The sequence below is a fragment of the Callorhinus ursinus genome, unplaced genomic scaffold (assembly GCF_003265705.2).
Source record: "Callorhinus ursinus isolate GAN/ISIS: 27379988/994484 unplaced genomic scaffold, GSC_fseal_2.0 scaffold1, whole genome shotgun sequence".
In the NCBI taxonomy this organism is placed as follows: domain Eukaryota; kingdom Metazoa; phylum Chordata; class Mammalia; order Carnivora; family Otariidae; genus Callorhinus; species Callorhinus ursinus.
Window position 1 is genome coordinate 104,099,689 of NW_027397063.1, and position 21,271 is coordinate 104,120,959.

A 21,271-nucleotide genomic window follows, 5' to 3' on the forward strand; every position below is an offset into this window, starting at 1 on the left:
TGTTGCTATTTGTTGTAGCTTAAAACAGAATTTGACAAATTGTTTGAAGATTTAAAAGAAGATGATAAAACTCATGAAATGGAACCAGCTGAGGTACTGAGTCAATATTTCCTATTTATTTATTTATTTAACTTTTAAAAATATTTGATTTATTTAGAAAGGGAGAGAGCAAGATGGGGGGAGGGGCAGAGGGAGAGAGAGAATCTCAAGCCGACTCTGAGTGCGGAGCCCTACGGGGGCTCAATCCCACGACGTCAAGATCATGACCTGAGCCAAAATCAAGTCAGACACTTAATCAGGCACCCCCAATATTTTTTATTTAAAACTATTTGGAATTTTAAAATACACTGTTAATCTGTACAGTTTTTAGCACAAGATGAGCTGTTTTCCAGAATCTGCATGGAGAAAAGGGACTGGTTTAATTTCTATTTAACACATTCCTTTTATTTATAGGCTGTTGAAACACCATTGCTTCCACATCAAAAACAAGCTCTAGCTTGGATGGTTTCACGGGAAAACAGTAAAGACCTTCCACCATTTTGGGAACAGCGAAGTGACTTATACTATAACACAATAACAAATTTTTCTGAGAAGGAGCGACCAGAAAATGTCCATGGAGGAATTTTAGCTGATGATATGGGTTTGGTAATTATTTTTTTCTTGAGTTAATAAAATTTTATTTTGTAATTATAATTTTATAGAAAGTAATTTTGAAGTAGAAGGAGATAGGAATATGTTAGTGCTGGTGTGGGACTAGATTTCACTTTTGGTATAGAACAGTTTTCTCTGTGTCTTGCACTTAAAATGAGGCTACGTTTTTTTTGTTTCGGTTTATTTTGTTAAGGTACAATTAAATTAATTAGCAATGTATAAACATATTTCTCAATTTTCTTTTGAAATTCAAGGTAGCTTATCTTTCATGGGTTTTCTTTAGGAAAAGACAACAATGTTACATGAAATTGTATTTTGTCACAGTATTGTGATATACAGAGTATTAAATATACATTTGTGATTCCTTACACCAGCAGTTTTTATACTTTTTGGTCTCCATAATCCTTATACCCTTATAAATTTTTGATAATTCCAAAGAGCTTTTTGTATTTCTGGGTTATATCCATATTTATAGTATTAGATGTTAAAACAATTTTTAAGTTAGTAATTTAAAAATAAACTCATTACTTATTAACATACATAGCATATTTTTAAATGAAAAGGGACTATTCCAAAACAAAAGTAATTTTGATAAGACTGGCATTGTTTTACATTTTTGCAAATCTCTATAATGTTTGGCCTAAGAGATGAATTCTGAGTCCTCATAACTGCTTTTTCATTCAGTCTGTTGTGATAAGGTGTTTTGGTATACCAGTACATAAGGATTAGTCCTCACACAGATAATGTAGTTGGGAAATGGGAGGAGTATTTTGAAAGTAGTCTTTTCAGATAACTGTGTATAATTCTTTGATACAACAACAAAATTGAGCAAGTATTAGCTTATTAAAGGTTAACAGTTATAATGTCGAACTTAAAAATTGTATCTGAGCTTTTGTACTCTGTTGTATTAAAATCCATTGGTGGGCTTGCACATTGGATGGATATTGCGCTCATGCATGATTTTATAACATCAGGCATTGCTTATTTGGAAAATATTGATTCATTGAGTTACAAGATCTGCCAGATGTTGATGCATTTCATTATATAGTATCAAAAGTTTATATTCTTTGATATTACTGCTAATTTTATTAGGCATTTGCATTTTGGGAAGCTGCTGTGCTTATGGTGTCAGATACAAGTTTTCCAACATTCTAATTTTTGCTTGAAAGTTCAGATTTTATCATTTACAACAAATCTGTCAATTATTTTCCCTTGAAAATAGCTGTACTTTGTTCATTTTTCAAAAAAAGTCTGCCATTCAGTCATAAATAACTGGTTGTTGGTCATTCTTTCGAGTAAAAATAGTGATGCATGAAAAAATGATGATGCATGGTGATGCATGGTGCTAGTTGAGCTTGTAACCTCAGTCTCACAAGTAATTTTTCTCTAGATAACCGTCATATTTTGGTGTGCAACAAAAGTATTTTTATGTGTTCTTCCCTTCTTGTTATACTTACAACTTTTACGTATGTATTTGAGGCAAGATTTAATAAAACTCATGTGTCCTGCTTCATCAAGAATATTCTTACAGAATATTCTTAAAACTAGCTTTTTTTTTTTTTTAAAGTGAGTATTTGGCAGCTAAGAATACAATGACCACTAGTATGATGTAGTGCCAGCTGCTTAGTCCTTAGCAGTATTATGAAAATAGGTTTGTACATACTCCTGAGAGGGTCCTGGGAAACTCTAGGAGCTGTGGGCTACACTTAAGAAAACTGCTGCTTTAACTGTTTTAAAATTGCCAAAGAGTTATTTCTGTGTTGCTAATTATAAATTCACCTATGGAAAGTATTGAAAAATTACATGCTTCTATTTAAGAAAAATGCACAAGAAATACATCATTTATGCTTTGTTGATAAGTTATAGTTTTTAAGTTTTACAGAGATATTTAAATGAAAATAAAATGATTATCTCGTGCGTACTGGAATTACTAATCACTTTAAATTAGCTCTGAACTGCATGGCAAGCAAATAGTTGTAGTTTCATGATAAAGTTATTAGTTCAGGGTTAAACATAAAATCTTATAACAGCAGTCTTCCAGTAGAATCATATTTCTCAGGGATGCTTATAGTATTTTATGGAGTAAACCATTTAATAATTCTTAGAAATACAGTGTGGGAAAGCATTTCTTAATCAACAGAATTCTTTTTATTAATAGATTATTTAATATAATAGTATGCTTCTGTGGCCTTGAATGCTATATGATACTTGCCCATTTGATTTTATAATTGGTTTTGGAATGTTCTCTGGTCAATTGAGTTTCAGAGTCTGACCATTTGTCTTTTAAAAACATCTTTAAAGGGCAAAACTCTGACAGCCATTGCAGTAATTCTTACCAACTTCCATGATGGCAAACCTCTTCCTGTTGAAAGAATTAAAAAAAGTCAACTGAAGAAGGTAAAGTATTAGTGTGTTTTCTCTGAAGTCTCTGGTTCATTTTAATTTTGTCATTAAAAAATAATTTGCCAAAAAATTGATAATACACCCAGTGTTTCTAGAGAAATGCTGAATGGCATCTCTTATGTGTTGCTGAAAAGAGTGAAAGTTGTGTACTACATTCTTGAGGGTAAATGGGTAATATATATCAAGAATCTTAAAAGTGTTTATGATCTGTGATTCAGTAATGCCATTTCAGAGAAACTAAAGAAGTTATCAGAGGGGCGCTTGGGTGGCTTAGTCGGTTAAGCATCCGACTCTTTGATTTTAGCTCAGGTCTTGATCTCAGGGTTGTATGAGCCCTGTGTTGGGCTCCACACTGGGTGTGTGGAGCCTACTTAAAAAAATAAATTTGTTTAAAAAAAATAATGGAAGGAAGGGAGTCATCAGAAATCCATTTTTTTCCAGAGATAAAAGTACAAACTTTTCCCCCTATGCATTATTTAAAGGCAGAAAAGAAACTCCTCTCAGTAAGGTAACAGTTATGTAATTATGTAGCCTTAAAATTTAATATTTTTTAACTATAAAATCCTGTTTTTGAAGAACACTTTTATGATGATTTTTTTAGTTAAAAAAAAGGCCAGGGACACATTTTGAATAGAATTGAGTCTCATTTTGGAAAGGCATATTTATGTATGTCTGAGTCTGAATGTAGTCATACATAGTGATAATTATGTCCTAGTGATGATAACATGGATGACTTTCTTGATACTTAATTTATACATATTTTTACATATGGCATATAGACATATACTCCCATTTCTAAGAATTAAAAAAATAGTTTTATGGGAAAAATGTTATTAGAATGAAACAGTTATTTTCCATTTTCAGCTTGAAATTCAAAGAACTTAAATTAGGGAATAACTGAGCAAAAGGTATAATATTTCTATACCTCTTTTTTGGACTTTCTGTACTGCTGTTCTAATTTTTTTAGTTTTCAAAGAGGCTCCGTATCAGTTTCCTGCCACTGCTTATTAAGAGTCTGTTTTATTAATTTCTGCACCTTGGTTGCATTTCCTCCTTTGTACTTTTGTTGGGAGTTTAACTCTGTTGTCAAATATCTGAGATTCAGTTCCTTACCATGAGTAGTTTGATACTTTACATCCTGTGCTTCCTACATTTTGTTATTAAAACAGAACACCACCACCTAAGACTGCTTACAGCTTCAGTAGCAATTATCAGCTTAAAAAATTATCTGTTATCAGGAAGGCCTTTCCCCGCACCCTGCCCCCCGAAAATCAGCCATGCATTTAAGGTGTTAGGTAGCAGGAAGGTGTTAGTATATCTGGTTTGTCACATTCATTGAAATTGAGGCTGAAAATGTGATTTCTAGCTAAGAATTTATGGCAACAAAAATATTACACAGTTTTAAATAGATTTAGATATTCCAAGCTTACAGAGTGAAATGTCATTAATTTAAGTTCCATTAGATTGGAGTGTAATATGACTTGATAGGTTGGACTTTGTAGAAGGTTTTTAATTTTGAACTCTGAAGAAAAAACTTGCTGAGCAAAATCATTTCATATAAAAAAGTAATGTAATGGACATCCTTTATTTGTGGATAAAACTATTAGGTTCTTTTTTGCATGTTGTTTAATATAAATGGTTGTACTAATTATTGAAGAAGGCTAAGGTAGAACATTTGATGGAAAGCATTTTTAATATCAGTTTCTTCCGGGTATTCGATATAAGTGATGAATCACTTAAATTCTACACCTGAAACTACGTATTAAACTGTTAACTAACTAGAGTTTAAATGAAAACTTGGAGAAAAAAATAAAATCATTTGTCTGGCTTTTAAAAAAGAAAGGTGTAATACTGCTATAATAAAAATGTCAACTTTGGACTGCATTGTATTTAATAATTTTATAATGGCTGTGCAGTCTTAAATAATGTAAATATTTGACATTGATTAAAATAAAATATACTGAGCTCTGAAAATACAAATAAAAAATTACCTAAAATAACTCCTAGTTACATATTTCTAGATATGTTACATTTAAATTTTTCAGCTTAGTTAAACTCATACCTAATGAGGTATTAGGTATTCACTTCTAAGTGAATTAGCATTAGAAGAAAAGGAAGTAAGGTTGATGGAAAATATAGATAATTGAGGGAATAAAAGGTAGGATGGATCTTTTCACCTACATTTTTAGTAAAACTTAACTGGTGGGATTTTGTAAGATGTTTCAAATTGTACGTTTTTAATACTAAAATCAAATTATCCTTTCTTATCCCAATCTCAGCAAAAATTACTTTGTACTCCTGCCCCCCGTCCTAATCTCTACTTGATATGACTAAATCACCTTTTTTTTTTAAATGGGAAGAATTAAATTCAGCCTAATTGGCATTTGTTATTCGTACCTACAGAATGAAGTTAAGAATTAAAGATTAGAGGAACCCTGCCCTATTAGACTCATGTAAAAGTTTTTTACGAAGAAGTGTAATTTTTACTTTTACAGAAGTTTTGTTATTCATGTGTGTATTATTTGTGTGTGTGTGTGTGTGTGTGTGTGTGTGGAGAGAGAGAGAGAGAGAGAGAGAGAGATACATTTTGAAACAAAGGGATATATGTGAAGGGAAAAAGAAAAAGTCAGCGTTGGCAAGAAAATCCCTAATAGAGTATGATAGGAGGTACTCTGGACCCTGTACTATTGGAGCTGCCCATCCTGGGAATTCCGGAGAACAAGGATGGCAATGGCAGCCTCATTAAAGATAAGTTATTTACTGAGTAGGGACTCTTGGTTAGAAGCTTATAGTTTGAGAATTCCTTTTAATTCTAAAGTAAATTTCCATTTCATGTTCAGTGTTTCTTACACTAATTGTATGCCATTTATAATTGAGTTTTGCCATTTGTATTCCTTTTGAACAGATAAAGACTGATTAGTTTTCTCCTTTTTTTTTTGATTAGTTTTCTCTTTTGAGATACCTGTGAAAAAAAATTTTTAATCTATTTATTTTTCCTCTTCACTTAATGCACCTCCCCCCATTGCTCCAGAATGGAGTACCAATCTAAGTAATCTTTATTATGTAAAGTAAAGCAATGTAAAGGATGCATTTTAAGTTTATTTAAAACTGACAGCAGTGCTATGTAAGAAATATGCCTTTTCATCCAGGAGTGTAATGTTAACGATCAATCTATGAAACTTGGAGGAAACAATACCAGTGAAAAGGCAGATGGACTAATCAAAGGTAAAGTTTACTTTTGAACATGACCCCATATTTAATTTAAATTTTTCCAGTTTGATGACGTAATTCGAGCTCTGGCTTTGTAACATGTAAAAATTTTAAGATCTCTTTTTCTAAGAATCTCATGAGAACTGGTAATCAGGAAAAATTTCATCAAGGAGGTCATGATGGAATTGGGTGTTTGTACACCAGTCAGAGAAGCTGGGGAAGAACATTTTTGGTTAAGAAAAAGTTACATGAAAGGGCAGTAAAAACAAAACAATAGCAACATAAAGCATATTTTGTTCTGAGACCTCAGAGTAGTTTATGGTAATTACAATGTAATGTGCATGGACAATAGCAGATGAGGGTAGAAAGATAGGTTAGAGCCAGATTCTGAAGTTAGAGGAAAAATGAAGAGATCTCTGGATTTAGCAGTTACATAGTTGGTTTAGCAGTTAATGACCTTCACAAAATTAATTTTTGAAGACTGGTTAGAGCAGAGCAAAACTGAAAATATTTTAAGATAAGAATAGTAGGTGAAGAATTGGAAATAATAGTTGTGTGCTATTATGTATTTTGCTAAGTTTGAAATAGAAATAGAAAAATAGTTGGAGATGAAGGCAGGGGAGCATTAAGAAAGAAATCCATGGTTAGGAAGAGCTTTTGGGTACCATGGAGAGAATTTGTAGGCCTCTGTGGGGGCAGTGAGATCAAGAGAATAGATAAGTGAATTAGCATTAGAAGAAAAGGAAGTAAGGTTGATGGAAAATATAGATAATTGAGGGAATAAAAGGTAGGAAAATTAGGAGTTTATAGAAGATAGCATTCGATTTTCTTTGTGAAGTGAAGTAGATCATGTGGGAGTCAAAGGAGTTAAGAATCTAGGCAAAGGATCCAGTATGGTATAGACCTTTGTGGCGGGTGGGTAGAGAGACGAGCTGGCTGATAGAAAAAACAAGAATGAAGATATTATAAAAAAAAGTTGAACTATTGATGTGGAAAACCAAAGTTTTAAGAATGATACTGTTAGTCAAGACAATTTACTAATATATTTGTCCTTTTCTTTGAAATGAAAGGATCTAGATGTAGTGGAGAACCCAGTATTTCAGATGTCAAGGGAAAGAATAAATATCCCAAGTCAGAATTGTCTAGCTCTCGCCCCAAAAGGTAAACTCTGTTATGGTTTGATTGTATGTGATGTTTGTTTAAACTCTTTCTCCATTTTCTTATATGTAGGAGAGAGATATGACCATTTATCTCAGTTATATAGTTCTTTCAAATTCATTCTGTTACTTGAAACTTCCAAAATCACTGACTTAGGCAGGTAGGTGTTCTTAATTTATAGGTGAAGAAATGTAATACTAATCTATAAAAGTGAATTGGTAGTTCTTAATAATCACCTATCTTTTTTACCACTTTTTTTCTATTTCTTTCACATAGGAAATAAGATCTAGCTCCCAAGTTTTTTGTTTTTGTTGACTTTAGAAGTTTTCTTTATATTTTGAGGAGATGAAAAGTGACAACTATTAGATGATTTGATAGAAGCACTCTTTGCTCATCTCAGTTCTTTGTCATTTCACCTTTAGAAATAAGACATGATGAAGTTATTTTAGAGAGTATTATATTAACGTAGACTAGAGGGAGAATTTGAATAAAATACATAATGCTCCTCTAATTTAACTTGAATCTGTTAACTTCATAAATTTCATTTGCCCTCAGAAGTAGGTCAAAATACTTGACTTTTTGTTGTATTGTCTACCATAATATCTGCAGGTGTGATCACAAATCTGAGTCTCTACTAGCTAGTTCAGTAAAGATCTCAAAACTGGGGCTTTGTTAATTGTTGTCTATCATTAATACCTATCTAAACTGAGCACAAAACCAGGACTCCTGTTTCTCATCTAGATCTCAAATCTTACAACCCCCTAACTGACCATGAGCGTAAGAACAACACTGTTAGGTTGACCAGATAAGATTAAAGGACATGGAAATAGAAAGGAGGATGTGAGGGGAAAACTAATAACTAACACACATATGATAGTTAATATGTGTATGTTTACTGTGCAGCAGGCACTATTTTAGGGGCATTGCATGTAGTAACACATCTTAGGAAGTGAATTGTATTTTTATTCCTGTTTTCCAAATGAGGAAACTGAGGCATAGAAGAATATTAAGTGACTTCCCTAAAGTCACATAGCAAATAATTAGGGGAATAGAAATTTGAATCTAGGTGGTCCAACTCCAAAGTCCATTATTTTTAGGTGCTTAACCACTGTAATGTACTGTTTCTACACAAAATTTTTCATTGTGAGAGAATTATATTTTTGCATCTTAGCTGCTCATTTCATTATATTAGAAGTATTTTTGATAAGAGTTATTTCTTTTTAGTTCTAGTTTTATATAGGTGTTTTGTTTGAATTGCCAGATACTAAGCTCAGATTTAAAATGATTATTTTAGGATGGTTGACCTTTTCAAATTTAATAATGGTGGTACTGTATTTTGTATAGTAAATGCATCTGCATAGGAAAGCAAAATGCTTTTAGCAAATTTTACTTTCACTTGTTAAATTTTCCTTGAAATTTTTTCAAAGACCAGGCAACACAGAAGCATTTGTAATGCATGTATTAAACCTGTGTTTTCATATCCCATTTTGTTTTGGTTTGATTAAAAATTTGTGTATATTTTAGAAGGAAAACTGCAGTCCAGTACAATGAAAGCAGTGATTCAGAGGAAAATGAAGCAAGTGAATTGCCACAGAAAATGAAAGGTAATATGAAATGGACTTGATTTGATAATGTGTCTTATATTCTAATTTCCCAGTGTGACCATTTTTGTATTTGGTTTTGTTGTAGGCAAACTGAAAAATGCACAGTCTGAGACTAAAAGAGTAAAAGGTGTGTATATAAATCTCAGTATACATAATCTACACTTAAGGATTATTAAAGTAAAACTCCATAGGTTTATATCTCTTTAGCTTGGATTCTTTAGTAATAGGTCTAACACTTGACTGCCGTTTACATTTGGAGCTAATTAAGGGTGGTAAATGAATGAGACAAATTGAAAGATTAGTTTCAAATTAAAATCTAAGAAATATTTAAACTAACTTTAAACAAAGTAATTTTTACTACTTATAAAAGAACTCCAATAAAATCTTATATGTACAAATTACAATTACAAAAGTTGTGTGGGAGCACCTTCTTGGTAATATTACTGTTCGCATTGTCATACAGATGTAAAAGTAACCAGTGAGTATCTTTACTTTTTCCTTATCTTTAAAACCTAACTATTTTCTTTTTTTGTAAACTGGATGGTACTGTATTCCTAATTAGCTGAGAAATTGTATTGCATTTGGAAAATTACTCATTACCACCAACTGATAGGAAAATTTGGCAGCCTCATCATTACGAGTCAAACACCTGTCTCCTTGACATTACTCTCTGAATCACTTTGCCTGTGGCTGCTCCTACTTTCACATCTCTTCCTCAAGAGAAGTAACACTTTATGACAAGTGACTACATTCCTTCTTTGAGCTGGAATGATATGCTTAGTGTCAGGCAATTTTGGTCACCAGATATTTTGTTTTTATTGAATAATATACACTCAAGATTTGTAGTATGGAAGTGTTGTTTTTATTTCCTATTCTCAGGAGGTACCTGTACCTAAGCATAGGAGAGAATTAGTTTTCAGATATCTTAATGATTCTGTGGTTTTATTTTAGCAGGGTCTTCTAAGGTTAAAGAAGATGCAGAGTTTGCATGTGCACTTATTTCATCTACCCCTACAACAAAAAGGAGAATGTTGAAAAAGGGTCAGTAAATCTCATGGTTTTTTAGCTTTTGTTTCTCAGTGTAAAAAATTTTTAATGACAAAAGTTATGAAAACATGGTACAAGAAGTTTAGAAAGTAGAGAAAAGAAAAAGATAATCCCATTTATCCCATATTTTGCAACATGGCAACTGGCTTCCTCCAAAGGGAGTGATCAGAGAGAGAGGGAGAGAGCACCCAGGACAGACACTGCATCTTTTATAACTTAATCTCAGAGGTGATACACCACCACTTTTGCTATATCCTATTTGTTACCCTAGTAGAGTGTGGGAGGAGACTATGACGTTGTGACTGTCAGAAAGTGGATATCTTGGAGTCTGGTTACCATATTAGCTATAGTACAGATTCCAAAAACTGCATAAAACAAATATTATCTTAATGAGTAACTATGAATAACTTAAATACATATCAGGAGATATTCCAGACTTTTTCTCTGTGTCCCCTCTCAGTCACAGTTCTCTCCCTCCTCCCATAAGTAATCACTGTGTGGATTTAAGTGACAAGGTAAAAAATAACAAAGTGACAAGGTAAACTCTAGTTTCTGTTACTTCATCATGGCTGGAAATAACAGTCTATCTACTTCATTTAAATTCTTCCTATTTTCTCTTTTCATAAAGGCACATATTGTCATCTCTTTATTAACTTCATATATATGAGAAGAAAACTAAAGACTGTTTCAACTGATTCACTCTTTCAGGAGCATCTGCAGTAGAGGGTTCAAAGAAAACTGATGTTGAAGAGAGACCAAGAACAACACTGATCATCTGCCCACTTTCGGTGTTAAGCAACTGGATTGTAAGTCTTCACAGCCTTTTAAAAATGTGACATAGTTTGTATTTTAGTCTTGTATGATAAAAAGTATTTGTTAGAGTCATCATTGGGAAAGATAATGCTTGGTCAACACTTTAAGTTAAAATAATTGTTAGGTGAATTAGGGTTTTATTTGCTCAATTGAAGTAATTCTTTGAAGATTTATAATAGAGAAAGAAACATCAATAATTGTTATCATAAGATTAGGTTTGTACTTCTTTCTCTGCCATTTCTGTCCCACAAGGTAGGAAAGATACCTAATTTAAGACTGCTATATTTACAAATTAATTGAAAACTCTTTTCTAAGAACTACACTAACTTCTGTGTATATAACAACTTGTAGCATTTAGTGAGCTCCTATGTGCTCAGTTTTTCCTTAGGCTCTTTCCATAGATTTTTCTCATTTAGTCCTCACAACCATTATTCTCACTTTCCTGGTGATCAAATTGAAACACACAGAAATTAAGTAACTTGCTTAACATCATCCAGCTAATAAATGATACAGATAGGATATAGTCTCCAACATTCTGATTTCTAGTGCCTCTGCTTTTAAGGTTACCCACCAGAAAATTTTGTCTTTTTTTTTCCCCCCTCCCAGATTGCTTTTCTATTCTAAAACATTACATTGGAATGGAACCCCTTGATGTATTATTTGTAAGGAGCAGCTTGGTTATGTTTCCTTTCCAGTTTGAGCTTCAAGATGCATGTTACAATGAAATAACTACTCTATTAGAAGCATTGAGAACATAAAGACCACTGGATGTGAACTTCTGTTCTTGCCACGTCCAAGGTTATTGCATCTCTCCTGACCTTTCCTCCTCTAATCTCAGAGGTGGAAGTGGTCCTAGTCTTTGTAAGACCATTACCTCAGTCTGTACATAGGATTCCATCTCTTCCACCTTTGCATTTTACCTGTTATTTTTCTCTTTGCCTGGTTAGTCTTTTCCTACTGGCTTTTTCATGAAACATACTCGGATCTTTTTCATTTTTAAATACTTCCTTTTGATTATGTCTCACCTTTAAGTCCTTTGCTGTCATACCTTTTGGGGTTTAATTTCCACTTTGTGATTTTACTTACTAACTCCTTAACTTGTAATCTGGCTTCTACTACTTGTTCTCTAAATTGTTTTGGAAAAGATTAGTAGTTATTCTCTAATTGTCAAATTCTATGCTGCTTTACTTTCTTCTTGACTTTTATGTACTCTTGCCTTCTTTGATTCTTATCTTTCTAAGTTTTTAGTATATATCTTTTTTAAAAATTAAACCTTTTGATGAGTGTGTCATTTTTCCTCTTAGGACCAGAGTGAGGGTTAGTTCTTCTTGCTCTTTTTTTTATTCCAACAAAAGTATTGTCTTTCTTTTGAGATGTAGTGCATTTTGGGAAAGCCAGTACATGGGTACTATAATGAGTTTCAGGGTGAGGTTTACAAGAATTAATGGGGGTATAAACAGTAGAACTATGATTCTTTAAGAGCTTGGGTTGGGGATATATATTTTAAAAATGGGTCATCAGTATTTCATTATAATTTTATATATGAAAAACAAAATTTTAGATAATATAAACTTCAGAAAGGAAACCTTGGCAAAGTCTTGCCTAATGTGATTATGGAAAAAACTGATTTTTAAAGGAATGAGGGATGGTTGGGCATATATGGATTCCTGGTTAAGAATTAGAATTTTGTGGGGTGCCTGGGTAGCTCAGTCGGTTTAACGTCTGCCTTGGGCTCAGGTTATGATCCTGGAGTCCTGGATTGAGCCCCGAGTTGGGCTCCCTGCTCAACCGGGGAGTCTGCTTTTCCCTCTGCCCCTCCCCCTGCTCATGCATGCATGCACACTCTCTCTCAAATAAATATATAAATAAAATCTTTTTAAAAAAATTAGAATTTTTCAGTCAATAACCTACTCTCTTCCTAGCCTCCAAGTAAATGACATAGCACCCTAATGATCAGGCTTGAACTACCTTATCACCCTTTTTTTGTCTTCAGATAGGGGAGAGTCCAGTTAATGGTGTAAGATACCAGTCCCACTTCCACCACATACTTATTCTAGTTATTTGGACAAGTTATCTTCCCAAGAGAAAATGAAATAACACATATTTTATTCACACACACACAACTGAAGCACAGTGACTAGAAACTCAGTACTATCGTTCTTTCTCTAGGAAAGTTAATTTTTTTCTATTTCAGGTCTAATCCTGCCACAAATTTGTTCTCTTCCACTTCAAGGCAGCCCATTGATTCAGTTTTCTCATATTGAATTCTTTCTCTTTTCCTTTTCCACCAAATTTCTTAATAAAATTCTCTGTGTTTTTACCTTTACTCTTTCATGTTTTATCCTCTTAGTATTTTTGCCTTTACTATTTCAGGTATCATTCTCTCTTCAGCCCATAGTAGTCTGGTTTTTGCTCCCACCCTCTATAGAAACTGTGAAGGCCTTCAGTGACCCCATTATTGCCATGTCCAGTGAGTTCCCTTTGTCTTTTCCTCTGCCCTGACTTTTAGTTTTCTTCTTAATGGCATTTTGTTATGTTTTATTTTGTCAGCCATCTTTAAAACTTTCTGTAAAGAGTGGGAATGAACATAAATTACGAGTTAAAAAATCAGCCTTGTATTCCTTCCTGAAATTTTGCTATTCTTCTCCCACCCCCAATTTTGTTGCTTCCCCAACTTTCTGACCACTATTTTTCTCCCATGGCTTCTATTTAGTCTGCCTCCTCCCCCCTCCAAGGCATGGTATCTTTTTTGAAATATTAGGAAAATTTTTAATGAGATCTGCATTTACTTAACAAGATTCAAGAATTTCAAAAGTCTGCCACATTTACTTTATTTTTTTCTTTGCTGGAATATTTTAAATTACCCCAATAAAAACAGGCCCACTGTTTAAATACTGCCATTCTGTAGGTTCTGCCCCTAACCTTTTCTCATTATGCCTGTTCTTAGAAAATCTTACTCATTCCTGTAGCTTCATGTACTATCTGCTGATAACTTTGTAAAGTCCATCTCTGCATTGTATTACAGACCAATATTTAGTATTTCCAAGTAGGGGCGCCTGGGTGACTCAGTCTGTTGAGTGTCCAATTCTTGATTTTCATCAGGTCATGATCTCCGGGTCCTGGGATTGAGCCCCGTTGGGCTCCACGCTTGGCGGAGAGCCTGCTTGGGATTCATTCTCTCTCTCTCCCTCCCCTTCTCCCCTTCCCTGCCTCTGCCTGTCCCCTCACTTGTACATTCCCTCTCTCTCAAATAAATCTTTAAAAATAAATATTCCTAATATATGTCTCCAGTCATTCTGTAGTGTCCAAGGATTTTAAATGTCTAAAATAATAATACTATTTCTTTCTCATTTTAAGATTTTATTTATTAGAGAGAACAAGAACACGAGCTAGGGGAGGGGCAGAGGGAGAGGGATAGAGAGAGAATGATTCTCAGTTGAGCACAAACCCCCAATATGGGGCTTGATCCTAGGACCCTGAGATCATGGCCTGAGCCAGCCGAAGTCAAATGTTTAACTGACTGAGCCACCCAGGCATTCCATTTCTTTTCTCATTTTTATACCCACTTTCCCCTTCTTTTTTTAAACTTCCTTATATCTTTATCACACAGTTCTTCTAGGCACTCACTTTAAGTATCAGAGCCTTCTTTGTTTCTTCCTTTTTTTTTCATATCCCATATTTAATTAGTCCTCAAGTCCCATCAGTCCCTTTTTCTTAGTATCTTTCTTTTACACCTGTCCTTCCCATTCTGTTCTTACCTTGATACTTTAGGGCTTTATCATCTCTCACCTAATAGATTCTCAGCTTTGTTTTTCTGGTATCCTTTTTTTCCCCCCCGCAATCTAACCATGATTTTTTTTTTTCCTGCTCAGAATCTCAGATTTGAGAGAAAAAGTCAAGTGTTTTAAACAGATCATGTCCTCAGTGAGGGCTAGGACCAGGTCTTATTTTTCTTTTTAGCTTTACTACGTTTCTGGTTGATGAACTGGCAAATAGTAGGTCTTTGATAAATGAATGAAAGTGGATACTATGCTTGAATCTCTGCCTACATTCTTGAGAATATGGGTTGCTCTTTTCAGGTTTAATTTTGGTATTACGAACTTTACTAACTGGAAGCATTAAAGATCCTTTCTGTTAAAATATTAAATTTTAAAAAAATTAATTACAGTTTTAAAGAAATTTGGTTATTTTTCCTCCTAAAAATGAAGTGGCTGGTCATTGGTAGGGCCAAGCAAAATTTATATAATGCATTATTATTTCATATATGTCCATTTTCCTGACCATAAAATAATAATTAGTATTGTTATCATTATTATTTTAGTTTAGATTGCAGGAAATTTGATTTTATGTAATTTTAGTAGTTTGATTTGTGTACAGGACAGTAGTTTATCAAACGTGACACTAATCTGTTTATTATTTTAAATATTTCTGATTCTCTTCTAGGACCAGTTTGGACAACATATAAAATCAGATGTGCACTTGAATTTTTATGTTTATTATGGTCCTGATCGTATAAGAGACCCAACCTTGCTTTCAAAACAGGATATTGTTTTGACTACATACAACATTTTAACTCATGACTATGGAGTAAGTATGCTGAGACTCATACTTCAGAAGTTGAATTTAAGAACTATGCTTCAGGTTTCTAAAGTGTTCTAAAATTCAGACTTTATACTCTTTCTTTCTAAATACTTAAGAATATGTAGGAAGTAAATATGAAATTGTCTTTTAATATTCTGCAAAAAAAAAGGTTGAACTTTCTTCAGCAATTAGGAATATTTTCCATTTAGGACATTTGAAGCTACAGTTTTACATTGGAATTGTAACTAAGTGTATATAGCAGTTTATAAGTGAATTTTGTTTTTTCTAGTATTCTAGAATATTATTTTCTTGATCAAATCTTCTAAATCAGATTTTCCAAATCAGATCAAGTATGATTTGATTAATAATTATCTCAGCTTAAAAATAAGCTTTTTTTAATAGCTGAAGTTCATGAGTTTCCCAGTTAATTTAGAAGTTTAATTGTTGTTTGTTTGCCTGTAATTCTATTTGTTAAAATGTTTTTCAAAATACCTTGTCAAAATTTCGATCTTCCAGTAAGAACATTAGCTTCAACATAAAAGAAACTAATTATGTTATATTCAAATAATTCTTACAACTGAAAATTTTTCTTTCATCACAGTTTTGATCTGAGGCAGAATTAGCTCAGTGTATTGAACCAAAGTCTCAATAGAGAGCTAGACTACCCAGGTTTAAATGGTAGCTCTGCTATTTCTTAGCTGTGGTACTTTGAGCAACATACTTCCAGCCTTGGTCCTTCAGTTTTCTCATCTGTAAAATGAGTAAATAATAATACTTCATAAGCTTTTGGGCATTCAATAACTCTAATGTATATAGTGCTTAAAGCAGTATCTACCAAAGAGTAAGTGTTGATATTAAAGAATAACAAGTTGTATTTACCAAATTATATGAAGTACTATTTTACTTTCCTATGTTTTTAATTCACATGAAACATTTATTTCAGACTAAAGGTGATAGTCCATTACATAGCATAAGGTGGCTAAGAGTGATCCTGGATGAAGGACATGCCATCCGAAATCCAAATGCTCAGCAGACAAAAGCTGTACTTGATTTAGAAGCAGAAAGAAGATGGGTGTTAACAGGTAAAAAGGTTATGTTTTTTAAAAAAATTAATTCTCAAATATATATCATTAAGTTTTAGTGAGGTAACTTTGTAAACTTCACACGGATATAAAGTTTGTCTATGATTAATCATAGAAGTCATTTAATATTTTGAGTTGTTTTTCACAGTTGCCCATGCTGTGGCAACATTTGAATTATAGTCGATTTATGGAACAACCGCTAGACTTTTTAATTTTAATTTTAATTTATTTTTTTAGAGATTTTTTTTTTTTAAAGATTTTATTTATTTGACAGAGAGAGACACAGTGAGGGAACACAAGCTGGGGGAGTGGGAGAGGGAGAAGCAGGCCCCCCACTGAGCAGGGAGCCCGACGCAGGGCTGGATTCCAGGACCCCGGGACCATGACCCGAGCCGAAGGCAGACGCTTAACGACTTAGCCACCCAGGCACCCCTATTTTTTTAAGGATTTTATTTACTTGACAGCGAGAGAGGGAATACAAGCAGGGGCAGTGGGAGAGGGAGAAGCAGGCTTCCCACTGAGCAGGGAGCCCGATGCGGTGCTCGATCCCAGGACCCTGGGATCATGACCTGAGCCGAGGGCAGATGCTTAAAAACTGAGCCACCCAGGCGCCCCTAGACTTTTTTTTAAACTTTGGAGATTCATTAGACACTTTTAATTCTCCAATCAGAATCTCGATTTCTCTATTTCTCCAATCAGAATCTCCATTTCTCTATTTCTCATCTTGAAGCCAAGCCTGTTTGCTACTTGTGACACCTCTACTAGAATACGGGGAAGAGAATGTAAACTCAGTTTCATTTTTCCTTCTTGCTAATACTGCTGATTTAAAATCAAATAAATGTTCTTGGATAAGGAGAAAGTTGAATTTACTGGACCTGTGGTCTTTTTCTTTGTTAGTATGGCAAATGAGAGCTAAAATTAGAGCAAAACTATATTTTGAAGTTGCGTATATGTTTAACAATGGATTATAGTTATACCTTGATAGTGGGTGTGCCTGGTGCAGAATGCCCATTTTCAATGGTTGTTTTCTCTGATTGGGTCAGATGGATATTCTGAATGGATATACTATAGAGTAACAACAGTTTTCTGTTATTTTTAGGTACTCCGATTCAAAATTCTTTAAAGGACTTGTGGTCTCTTCTTTCCTTTTTAAAACTTAAACCATTTCTTGATAGAGAATGGTGGCATAGAACAATACAGCGTCCTGTCACAATGGGAGATGAAGGAGGACTTAGGTAAGTAATTTCATGAAAACCGCTTAAAATTAGCAACAAATAACTGTAAGCAGCTTGAACCAGTTATCACTTTGATTACTATTTTAACTTCAACTGTTGTCTTTCTTCTCCCAAGAGCGTTTATAGCTTAATGCCTTTGGCTCTCAGAACCTAGTGATTCTAGTTTGGGGAGACACTACCAGTAAAACATAAGCCTTCCCTTTCTTTGATTTTAGTCAAACTGAAAGGAAAGGCAGAGCTTTATGGTCTTTGTGTGTTATTGCCCTCAAAATCACCATTAATTGATTAAACAATGACAGGAAAAACTGTATGCTCTGAGGATCTAATATGCATTAAATTTTTACAACTTACCTTATGTAGCTTTATATAGTGATACTTGAATGGTATGACATACACTGGCATCAGCAAGAGTTTAAGAAAGAAAGTTGTTTCTCATGGAGACAGATAAATGAAATTCAGCTTGGTGATAGCCATTTCACAGGGTACTAGGCTAATATGTGGCTTAAGGTTTTTGCCTAGAGTAGTGGTTTTTCAGAGTTTGGAATCCATTAGGTTGTGAAATCCTTATAAAGATGGCATCTAGCATTATAAAAGAAAATGAAATAGAGTAGATTTAAAGAAATTTATATCTTCACACATAGTAAGTATTGTTTTGTGAAAGGTTTCTATCATATGTGTATGTAATTTGATACATACATTTGCTGGATGGAATAAAATGTGTTTCTCACTGTGGTTACAGTGAAAAAGGTTCAAAAGCCACCAACCTAGTTTGTAAAACTGTCTGCTTGATTCTCAGAACCAACTATGTAAATTCTAATTTAAGAAATTGTATTTATATTTCAATGTCAGGAAAAACCTTTCCTTAAAAACCTTTCTTTCCTTAAAGAATTGATGTGCCTCCTTTTTTTCTGATATTGAGAAGGGAGTGTAAAGGTTGTACAACCTAGAAGGCATATCTCCCTCTTCTGAATAGTCACATCATGCTTTAATTTTTTTGGCATCTTTACTTTGTAAAAATTACTTATTTTTGTACCTTGATTTTCATATTACTGAGAAATCTTTTTGAAGGTAAGATCTTTCCTCACATTTATAGTTTTATGATATTAGTATAATGCCTTTTACTTTGTGTAGATACTTAAGAATGTGAATGTTGAATATTGGATGATGTAGTTGACAGAGGTGAGAAGTGAAAAAGTTAGTGAATAGAAGAAAAATGGGGAGAAGTTAAAAAGACAGGATGAAAGAAGATTAAACAGTGACTGGTATTGAATTGAGGGCAATGCATGCATTATTATAATTTTCTATTGGTAGAATATATGTCTGATTATCAGATTGGATAGAACTCAAAACAGAGATTTAAAAAAAAAAAAAACCTTTACTTTGGTTCTAAAATAGTAATATATTAAAATACTCTTTTTTGTTCTTGTTGAATCAACTTATATAGAAATAAAAAGTTACGTAATTTTTTGTTTTGTTTTGACTTAGGCGTTTACAATCCCTTATTAAAAATATTACCCTAAGAAGAACAAAGACAAGCAAAATTAAAGGAAAACCTGTTTTAGAGTTACCAGAACGTAAAGTATTTATTCAGCATATTACACTTTCAGATGAAGAGAGAAAAATTTATCAGTCTGTGAAAAATGAAGGCAGAGCTACTATTGGAAGGTATGGAAAAAAGAAAGCCATTTTAGGAAATAATTTTTATTTTCTTTCCTGTTTAACTGAATAGTATGTCTTAGAAATGTTAGGAAAGTCTGAAGTATACTAAAAGATAACTTGCTTCTTTATTTAAATTCATTTTTACAAATTAGTTGAAGTAAATGAAATAGTATTATAATTTACAGGTAAGTTATTCCTTAAGTTAGGAAACAAAAGTTTACATGAAATGGCAAGTTCTGAGTGGGTAGCCAGAAGACCTTGCTTCCTTCTATTCCTGGCTCTTTTCATGGGAGTAGATAAAAACATTGAGAGAAATATAGAGAGAGAGATAATAAACCTATTTAAGGAACAAAACTGTGGGAATGTCCATATTTAAGAAATAGGGAAATAGAAATTACTGTAGAAGATTCTGTCAAGGACAGAATTTGGGAAAAAAAAAGTAAAGAAAACTGTGGGAGAATCCCATGAAAGCATAATCATGCAAGAGGGAATGGTCAGTAGTGTCACATGATGCAGAGACTTAGAAAAGCTGTTTAATTTGGTGATTCAGAAGTTACCGGTCTAAACTCTTAGCATAGTCTCACCAGAATACTGACGTGTGTACCAAATTGTAGGAGTAAGGGAATTTCAAAGAAGTAGCAGCTGTAGGTAGGCGTAGACCATTTTTCATGACGTTTGCAAAAGGAGGAAAGTGAGACTGGTACATAGGATTCATAGTTGTTGCTCTGTCAATTTTTTGCATTTTCTTTGGGTTAACTGCCTTGAGAAGAGAGCATAGAAGAGACTACAGATAGAGAAGAGAATAAAGCAAATTGGTGGAGAAAATGAAGCCTAGTGGGGGGTAAAGAGTACAGTCAGTGAAAAATGAGACAAGGGTATCTGCAGGGAAAGGTGTGGTGGGAAATTGAGGAAGATAGCAGGATTAACAGCCATTCTAAAAAGTTGTGAGGTTCTTAGTGTGGTAGATAGGCTTCATGCAGTACTGGATATATGTAGTAGTCAATATAACTTTCCAAACAACACATGAAATCTGGGAATAGGAACTAATGAAGTCGATAATAAAGGGATCGGGGATTGGTGTAGAAGGTGAGAAATTCTAGTCCAAGCGAGAACATATTTGACATGAGTGCCCATGGGACCAGAATGAGTAGGAGACAGTGAAGGCAGAACTGTGCTGAGAAAATAGGGGAATCTTCAAATTCAAGAACTTCATTGAACTACAGAGCAGGTTTAACAGGAATTAGAGAGATTGAAAAAGATTGTTCTTAACTAAGCAAGTGATTTCTTAGTTCAAAATCTTGCAGTGGTGATTGAAATTTCCTTCATATTCATTCTTTCAACCTTAATATGTGCCTGTGTACACATATTGGGATATAGGATAATAAAATAGATAAAAATCTCCACCCTCAAGGAGTTTATATTTTAATGCAGGGAACAATTTTAAAAATTAAATTTGATGGAAAAAAAATTAAAGCAGAGAAAGGGGATAGGGAATGCTGAAACTGTTTTAATAGGGTATTCACTGAAGACCTTACTGAGAAGGTTCTATGTGGGAAAAGATCTAAAAGACAGTGGAGTTAGGAGATATTTCAGGCAGAGGGAACAGCAAGTATAAAGCCCCTGAGTTGAAAGAATATTTGGTGAGCTTGAACACAAAGACGTAAGTGTGGCTGGATAATAAAAGCAAGATGTCATGATGGAGTGGGATCAGTATCCTTGCTCATAATTTTTATTTGCTCTATGGCAACACTTTTTGGTGAGTTTTCTTTCACTGCCATTTGTTCCTCCCTTGCTCTTTGCTGATTATTACTTATATTTGAATGTCTTG

The 21,271-nt window shown here is 33.6% G+C and overlaps 1 protein-coding gene across 6 annotated transcripts in view; it reads left to right on the top strand.

Annotated features, from left to right (window-relative positions):
• The window catches only part of HLTF (helicase like transcription factor), a 47,277-nt gene that overhangs the window by 13,200 nt on the left and 12,806 nt on the right, over window positions 1-21,271 (top strand). For 4 of the 6 annotated variants that reach the window (XM_025880830.2, XM_025880837.2, XM_025880845.2 and 1 more), the window contains exons 6-18: window positions 19-93; window positions 454-645; window positions 2,953-3,048; window positions 6,204-6,279; window positions 7,335-7,425; window positions 8,947-9,026; window positions 9,112-9,153; window positions 9,978-10,067; window positions 10,782-10,879; window positions 15,330-15,473; window positions 16,411-16,549; window positions 17,649-17,784; window positions 19,270-19,449. In XM_025880830.2, the coding sequence (XP_025736615.1) occupies window positions 19-93; window positions 454-645; window positions 2,953-3,048; window positions 6,204-6,279; window positions 7,335-7,425; window positions 8,947-9,026; window positions 9,112-9,153; window positions 9,978-10,067; window positions 10,782-10,879; window positions 15,330-15,473; window positions 16,411-16,549; window positions 17,649-17,784; window positions 19,270-19,449 (1,439 nt within the window). The remainder of the gene's footprint in view (window positions 1-18; window positions 94-453; window positions 646-2,952; window positions 3,049-6,203; window positions 6,280-7,334; window positions 7,426-8,946; window positions 9,027-9,111; window positions 9,154-9,977; window positions 10,068-10,781; window positions 10,880-15,329; window positions 15,474-16,410; window positions 16,550-17,648; window positions 17,785-19,269; window positions 19,450-21,271) is intronic. The other 2 variants (XM_025880854.2, XM_025880870.2) reach the window with 1 other exon arrangement.